The sequence below is a fragment of the Danio rerio genome, chromosome 13 (genome assembly GCF_049306965.1).
Source record: "Danio rerio strain Tuebingen ecotype United States chromosome 13, GRCz12tu, whole genome shotgun sequence".
Classification (NCBI taxonomy): domain Eukaryota; kingdom Metazoa; phylum Chordata; class Actinopteri; order Cypriniformes; family Danionidae; genus Danio; species Danio rerio.
In genome coordinates, this window is record NC_133188.1 from 29,993,606 (window position 1) to 30,002,716 (window position 9,111).

General features: G+C 38.1%; 1 protein-coding gene across 3 annotated transcripts in view; it reads left to right on the forward strand.

Moving 5' to 3' along the window:
* Positions 1-9,111, forward strand: part of fancl (FA complementation group L) — an 84,034-nt gene that overhangs the window by 74,097 nt on the left and 826 nt on the right. For all 3 annotated transcript variants that reach the window (XM_073919485.1, XM_021480553.3, NM_212982.1), the window contains 6 exon segments: positions 1,182-1,332; positions 1,442-1,525; positions 4,322-4,367; positions 4,680-4,761; positions 7,274-7,390; positions 9,030-9,101. In XM_073919485.1, the coding sequence (XP_073775586.1) occupies positions 1,182-1,332; positions 1,442-1,525; positions 4,322-4,367; positions 4,680-4,761; positions 7,274-7,390; positions 9,030-9,101 (552 nt within the window).

The window sequence follows — 9,111 nt, forward strand, 5'->3', positions numbered from 1 at the left end:
TTAATTCATTATTACAAATTCATATTTTAAATTGAACTGTTTTCAGAACAGAAAAAGAAAAGAAAATGTATAAATGAAGTATAACAACTAAATATATTGTCAGAGCAAACAGAATTGAAACAGAGCATGTTTATCCAAGAGGTCTGATTTTTACTTCTGTGTCAAGAGATCACTCTACCCCACTGCACATACCTCGTGTGTATCCAACACAATTGTGAGCATATACAGTATACCTCTGCATTCTACCTGTGCAATAACACTTCTGAAATACTAGTAAATCCAAAACACTGGCAAAGAAACTCAACAAAGTGGAACATAGAAAATCCCACCGCATTCGGAAATGCTAGTAGGCAGAGGGGTTTTCTATGTTCCACTGTGTCGAGGATCTTTGCCTGTGTTTTGGGTTCATGCCAGAAATGCATGCAATGCTACTATAGTAGTAGATGTATCTCAACCTCACACTTATTCAAGCAATGAATGCTCAGAATGGAGCAAATGTTCAAAAACTTTAATCATAAAATAAACCCAAAACAAAAGTTTCCATCTGGAGCTTGTAAAACAATTACACCACTGGCCTCCCATGGCTCTCTGCATCACAAACACTTGTTCTCAACACCAAAATCCCATTAAGGTAAGTCATTTCACTTGGCGGCCATCTTTGAAACTCCTCTCGAGCATTCTGTTTGAATGGGGAAACATCAAATTCTCCAAATTTGCTCGCCAAGCTTACAATTAAATTTCATATTAAGAATTACAAATAAAATTAAACAAATGTCTCTTTAGTTTCATTTCTAAACATTTGAATCACACAAAATCTGCAGAAACTCTGGTCCAAGCCCCTCCCCTGGATAAACGTCAGTCTATATCAATCAATGATTGGCTCCTATACTACAAGGCAGGGCTTCATTTGTCGCAATGTCGTTACACTTTTCCCCATTCAAAACTATACGAGTGATATGTCTTGTGTATTCTATAGTTTTTGCTGATACCAAGCTAACCACATGTAGTCACCGTGAAATGTAGTTACATTTCTGAAAGGTACGCATCAGGGCACAGTGAAGCATATGCAACTTTGCGAAGGCTATATTGGACCTACTACTTCCTCACGTCAAATGCCAATTCTCAATAAGAAATACATTAATTATTAGGGCTAATTTGTTGTCTTTTATACCAACACCCAGAGCACCTTGGCCAACGTCCACAGCCAGTTCCTGTTAAACGTTGAGGCTCTGTCTGACTTTTGGTCAGTGCTGGATGAGATCGATGAGAAGACATGGGTGCTGGAACCAGAAAAGCCCACAAAAGCAGACTCCACCAGAAGAATCGCCATTGGTAACGTTACATTCCTATTACTACATTTGAATCTCATTACCAGCAGATCATCCACCATCCACAATGATTCCCTGTGATATTAAGCTGCCATATCACTGTTCTTCCTCAGGAAACAATGTCTCAATAAAGGTACAAATTGACCCCAGACACCCCAAAATGCTGCCGGAGTGCTGTTTGCTCGGGGCTGAGCACGGTAGGCATTTTTCATATCTGCAGATCTCTCTGTTTATCTCCATAGAGCTTTTATTACGCTTTCCTGCGTGTGAGAGGCAGCTCGGATGTGAAGACTCATGCCTCACTCTCGTGCTCTTGTTTTTCAATTACCTCCGTACATAAGTGCACATGCTGTAAATGCTTTACTGCATTTAGACAGCAGCGCTACAGTCGGAGCGGCCGAGCTGACAGCCCGCAATATGTTTGCGGCGCAACGTGCTTTTAGATTCGGAGTGAGATGGTGCTGGAATGGAGGTCAGTTTGCTCTATTTAAGCCGCCGTGATTGTTTCTTTAAATCCAAGGTCATGCTTGGCTGACAATGGCACACAGAACACATTGTCGGTTGCCTAGCAATGTTATTCATTGATATTAAATCCACACTTCAATAGTCAAGACGGTGGCAGCCGCGGACCCTCCGAGCGCGGGGTCAGACAGAAATATTGCTTTTTGCATTTACAAATGACAAACAGAGAGTGCGGCTATCACGTTCCTCCCAGATTGATCTCTCGGGTGGAACAGCCATGATGAGCGCGTTTTATTTGAATTATTTGAATATTTCCCTTTCTGTCAGACGGTTTGTCACAGTAGGAAATGCCCTGTTCTCTCGGCCGCTCTGCTGTGGCATTTCTTGGAGAGAATAGAGATTAGAGGTAAGAAATGACGTGGTTTTGCATTGTCTGTCAGCGCTCGGCGATCAGGTGAGGAACGCTGAATGAGAGATGAGGTAGAGTTAATTGAAACTGCTCGGCTACATTAGGGGGGTGAGCAGCGTTCTTGCCTTCATATACAACACTCCCTCGGGCTTGTTTTTTTTTTTTGCCATGCAGATTGATTGATATGATTTATGTTGATGGCTTTTTTGTCCCCCAGTGCTTTGCAGACATTATGAAGTCCAGTGTGTATTGCTATTATAAAAACAAAAAATATGTGTGTTTGTTTTAATAACAAATAACTGAAAATGAGAACAGATAACAGCTTAACTGTGTTAAGGTCATCATTGTATCTTGTCAAATTTAATAATATTCAATGCCAGTTTCACCACCACAGCAATAACAAACAATAAATTACTACTGAATACAGCTTTATTAACTAAATTAAATACATTTAAATACATTATTTTATTCACTATTTTATATATAGACAGCAGTTACATTGACATTTTAGTGTCATTAAGTAAATGTTTCATTTTTATTAGTAAATACACTCACCGGTCACTTTATTAGTTACACATGTCCAACTGCTCATTAACGCAAATTTCTAATCAGTCATCACATGGCAGCAACTGGACATGGTCAAGACGGTCTGCTGTAGTTCAAACTGAGCATCAAAATGGGGAAGAAAGGTGATTTAAATGACATTGAATGTGATATGGATGTTGGTGCCAGAGAGGCTGCTCTGAGTATTACAGAAACTGCTGATCTACTTGGATTTTCATTCACAACCATATCTAGGGTTTACAGAGAAAAGCTCGGAAAAGAGAAAATATCCAGTGTGCGGTAAATGCCTTGTTGATGCCAGAAGTCAGAGGAGAATGGCCAGACTGGTTGTAGCTGATAGAAAGTCAACAGTAACTTAAATAACCACTTGTTAAAACTGAGATATGCAGAAGAGCATCTCTATACACATAACACATCCAACCTTGCGGCAGATGGGTAATAGCAGCAGAAGACCACACCGAGTGCCACTCCTGTCAGCTAAGAACCGAAACTGAGGCTACAGTTTACACGGGCTCACCGAAATTGGTCTATAGAAGATTGGAAAAACGTTGCTTGGTCTAAAGAGTCTCATTTTCTGCTGCGACATTCAGATGGTAGGGTTAGAACTTGGCGTCAACAACATTAAAGCATGGATCCAACTGTTCATGCTGGTGGTGTATGGTGTGGGCGATATGTTCTTTTCACTTTAGGCCTATTAGTACCAATTGAGCATCGTGTCAAAGCCACAGCCTGAGTATTGTTGTTGACAGCCTGAGTAGTGTACCCATCTTCTGATGGCTACTTTGAAAAGATAACATGCCATGTCATAAAGCACAAATAATCAGACTGGTTTTTTGAACATGACAATGAGTTCACTGTACTCAAATGGCCTCCATAGTCACCAGATCTCAATCCAATGTGAACGTGGTGGAATGGGAGATTCAGATCATGGATGTGCAGCTGACAAATCTGCAGCAACTGTGTGATGCTAACATGTCAATATGGACTAAAATCTCTGAGAAATATTTCCAGTACCTTGTTAAATCTATGCTATATAGCAGGGGTCACCAATCCTGGTCCTGGAGGGCCGGTGTCCCTGCAGGGTTTAGCTCCATCTTGCCTCAACACACCTGCCTGGATGTTTCAAGTATACCCAGTAAGACCTTGATTAGCTTGTTCAGGTGTGTTTGAATAGGGTTGGAACTAAAATCTGCAGGACATCGGCCCTCCAGGAACAAGTTTGGTGACCACTGCTATATAGGATTACTAGGTACTAGTAAGATGTACCTAATAAAGTGGCCGGTGTGTGTATACAATGGTTATACTTATGAGCAATCAGGATATGTTGAGGGATTATACAAAAATTGTATCGATAACAATTAATCTTTTTAAAATATGACCTTGATAGATAGATAGATAGATAGATAGATAGATAGATAGATAGATAGATAGATAGATAGATAGATAGATAGATAGATAGATAGATAGATAGATAGATAGATAGATAGATATTGTTGTACTGTTGACAATTATTACAACAATTCTGTTAAAAAATATTAACATGTTGTGTGTCTTTCAGTGGTCACTCCTTTAAGGAATAAGTTGAATGCCAATATGCATTTATGGTAAGCAAACATGTTATACATATATTCAGGCTGAACCTGATCTGTGGGGATGCTGCATTGATTTCTGAGTAAATGTGCTATTTTATTTGCTGCTGATTTTGTGTGTGTGTGTTTGTGTGCGTTTGAATATCTGTATTTCATTGTAAAATGAATCAGAAACCGCACAGTGAGAATGTCTTGGCCCATACGTTGATTCTCACAGTGATAGCCTGCATTTTTTGGGCAGTAATCACTGAACTGTATTCATTATAGCTTCATGACTGCGTGCGTTTAATTAGTGCACGAAGGTCTGATTTCCTCATCTCTTCTCAGGAACCCTGACTGCACTGTCCTACAGAATATGAAAGATGTGTTGGAGATTGAATTTCCATCGCCTACCACCCACGAAAAATCTGTACGTTGCATATTTTCGTCTCATAGACTGCCACTTACTATTAGTTCCACAGCACCATTACATTTTGAGGCTTGCAGTGTGTGTGTGTGTGTGTGTGTGTGTGTGTGTGTGTGTGTGTGTGTGTTTCCACCTCCTTTTCTCTTTATGTTTTTATCATCGGGAGAGGTGGGTACGGATTTCCTTTAATTGGGTTGTTTACAGATAAGATCATTACAATAACAAAGGTGGCAGAATCTTCAGCACTATCAAGAGCTGTTTAATCATAGCTCCGCCATTTATCTTCTTTTTTTTTCTGTGTGCATTTTTTTTTCTGCTTTTTCTCTTTCAGCTCGCAGGTTGAAAGGGCGCAGTGTTTATTCACAGTCTGTACCGCAGATTAATGCTTGACCATCATTAACATTCTGAAGCGAGAAAAGTTTCCTTGACCAGATGTTGAAATTTTTATCTTGCATCCTTTTAATGGATTGCTGGAGAATTAAAAAAAAAAAACTCTAATTATCCGAATGGCGATATGCAAACATGGACAGTGGAGGAGACGCAGAGGAATGGGTGGAGGGGGGTTGTGAGACTGAGGCGTCTTTGCTAAGCTGAGAAGGATTGTGTGAAGTGCAGGTCAAGCACATATAGAGATGATGAGTCCACCTGAGCCTTCTCACCCTGTGGGAACAAATATGAGCCGCTGCAATACTCAATTTTAAATGCAGAATTTCACATCTCAAAGACAAAATATAAGATGTGATGCTTTGTTGGTGTTCTTTTTGTTTTTTTTAACAGTTTATTAACAAGGTATTTATAAAAGCTAGGAATAAAATTAGATGTATTTTTTTAATTGTTAACTTTTTTTTTAATAATTATATTACTCATGCATAGTCATCATATGACTTAAATGGCACATAGTTTACCCCTTTTTATGATTTAATATTATTATTATTATTATTATGGTTCTTTTGAGTGTGCCAGTTTAGGTTCAGTTCAACACACAGTTCAGATTTTTTTATTATAATGTGTTAAAACGTGTCATTTTGGGGGCGTGTACACAGCTCACTGTTTTAGGGGCGTGTTGCTTCACATGAAAAGTAGTTTCGGCTTCCCGCCCAATGTAAAAAAGGGGGTGGAGCCAAGAGCTCCCCCGCTCTGTGCTTGCAACAGACAGGCAGACAGAAAGAAGCTACATGAGTGAGAGCATCAGCATTCAGCCGTACATGTACGACTCGGACACAGACCAAGCAGAAAGTACAAAATCCCTTGTGTCTTTGTATAGTTTTACAGCCAACTGTTTGCTAGTTTCAAGTGGCGAGCTTGTACACCGAGACTAATAACCACACACACTGAATTAATTTTGACTGAGGCACCAGAGCTGTGACATAGCACATGAGACACGCACATTCGGATGTTATTTACAATGAAACTATTCTGATGCCGCTTTATGGCGTGTCAGAAACATGAAGTATCTCGAATAATGGCTTGGCAAATAATGGCCGGCGACTTGAAGCGCCGTTTTGTGTAATACAGGTATGTGCATTAAAAAAAAAACTTCTGACTTTGTTATAAGAGATCATGTGATAATAAAAATGTACAAGTGGATAAACCAGCAGGCTGAGCTCATTGTAAAACATCTGAAATGTTGTTTTGGTCATTCTAAAAGGCCTTACTTATTAGTGTTATTATATTATTAGTGACCTCCGGAATCAAGAGCATTTGTGCTCCGTGTCCCATGCCTTAAACGCCACCGCATGTTCACTGCGTGTCAGGATTGCCTTTTGAGGCGCAAGTCATTTATTAAATGAGGAGAAGATTCACGCAGCTTCTCCTACCGCAGCAAATTAAATTTGTACTGTTTTTTTGTGCCAGTTAATCAGGAAGTGATGATTGTGTTCGCTTTGACTCGTTGAATCGAAATGCTGCTTTATTCGCACATCTTTTAGACAATGTTCCAGTTTTGCACTTAAAGTTAATTTGCATTTTTGGATGGAAACATAGCTATTGTTATTCATCCAGTTGTTTACCTTTGAGAAATAGAAGCCTTTTCTAATATATCAATTCAAGGTGTTGGTTAGGACAAAAACTCATTTTAATATGGAAAAGATTCCTACTATCGTGTGTTGATGCTTTTATTTAGAACATGATTTATATCAGCGTTTAGGCTCGAGGCTTACTCCTCTTAATGTCGTCAATCTGGCAACCTCAGTTGCATTTGTTTTGATCCAGGAATGCAATACCTAGTTCAACCACTGGGTGTTAAACTTACATACTGCACCTTTAACTTATAAGATTTGGGTTTGTTCTGGTCTTTATTGACTGTAATGGCATATTAAAATATCAAATTCAACACAATTTCTCCTTTTGTGTCCGAGAAAAATAGAAAATCTACTTACCTAGTGTTTTTTAAAGCAACACAAAGGTGAGACATAAAATAATGACTGAAATGTTACTGATTGGATAACTAAAACTTACATCACTGACAACGTTGTACATCTGAAAGCTAATCTCATGTTGTGGTTCTGTTCTCAAGAGTTTCAGTGTTGAATGTGGAATCTGCTATTCTTATCGACTTGAGTCAGCCATTCCAGATCAGGTCTGCAATGACCCACGTTGTGGCCAGCCTTTCCATCAAGTGTGTCTTTATGAGGTAAGAACCATATATATTGATACACATATGAGTACACCCCTCACATCTTTTAAATTAAAGGAAACTCTACAATATTATATTTGTTCATATACATAAGTTTAGTCAGAACTCAAGCCAAATCTGGAGCTTATCTAACAAAATAACTTATGGTAACAGTCCAAAAACTAGTACATCCAAATATATATGTTATGGAAAAATATTAAATACAAATTTTAAAAAAGAGGAAAAATCAACAAGTAAATAAATCGAAAAATTTAGTTGAAATTTTGAAGGTTGTAATTCTTTTTCTAATTTATTTTGTAATTAATGTATAACTTATGTTATTACTGTATAACTACAGACACCAACTGCACAATGTCCAATTCCTTAACCAATTAATAATTTGTTAGCATTTGTATTAATTAAAGGTATTCAGAATCCGTCTGAGAAGTTACAGCTTAAAATGCTACACAGATTTTAAAATGCTCTAAATGCTCACTTTTAGGTGGAAGCAAAAACATGATGTTTTCATGCGTCTCCTAAAATGCAAATAAGCTGCAGCTCCCCAGCAAGGAGAGGGCGGAGCCTTTACAGCTTGTGCCTTGGATGCAGAAGCAGCAAACAAGCAAACATTAGTCAAAACTCCCAATACATGACTTGCAGAGCTCACAAGCAAAAGGTGTTTGCATTGACAGCCAGCTTCCTGACCCAGCACATAAGTGTAGATTCGATGTCAAAAACACAAAAGGTTTCAATAATTCCAAAACACTCAAATTCTGATATTGTTCGTTACTATCTATGAAAGTTAACAGCATGTGTGCTGGTATATTAGATCTAGGGAAAAAGAATCTCTTGGATGTGGTGAACATTTATAATCAGAATATGATGGCATCTACTGTATGTTCCCGAAAGAAAACTTATGACTACCAACAATTCATGAACTCTCCTTTATTCCTCATGCTCTAAAATTGTTGTATAGATAACTTATCATTTTTTAGTGTTTGATGTTTTTTAGTTATTGTTTTTACCTTGTTTGTTTATTATGTTAGATATTAGTATTTTTATTAGTCAAATATTGTTTCGAGTGTGTGTTTGACGCATTTCAAGGAATCGTGCAATACCTTGTCCTGTTAAATAAAAAATAAAAAAGTTCAGGTTTCAGAAACTGTTTACAGATTTAGAATAGCTTCATCTGGGCATTTGTCTACAGATCATGCCACTGTTATACAATGACTTGCCTAATTACCCTAAATAGTTAACCTAATTAAGCATTTAAATTGCACTTTAAGCTGAATACTATTATCTTGAAAAATATCTAGTAAAATGTTGTGTACTGTCATCATGTCAGAGATATAAGAAAGCCAGTACTAGGAATTGGTTTTAGAAAAATCAAAAAATCTTTCTGTTAAACAGAGATTGGGGAAAAATAAAGGGGGGGGGGGGGGGTTCTAATAATTCTGACTTCAACTCTACATAAAAATGGATAAAACCGTTGTAAACGAATAGGCAAAATGGCCTCATAGAGTGAACTTGATGCTTTATTTTTTACTTTTTCTGTCAGCCCAGATCAAACGGCTCCAACGTGCACTAAAAGAAGCTGAAGTGCACAAAGCATAATAGGACCCTTCTAAATCTAATTTTGATATATTTGTCTTCACAGTGGCTGAGAGGTCTGCCAACCAGTCGCCAAAGCTTCAATATTGTGTTTGGAGAATGTCCTTACTGCAGCAAGGTAATATTAC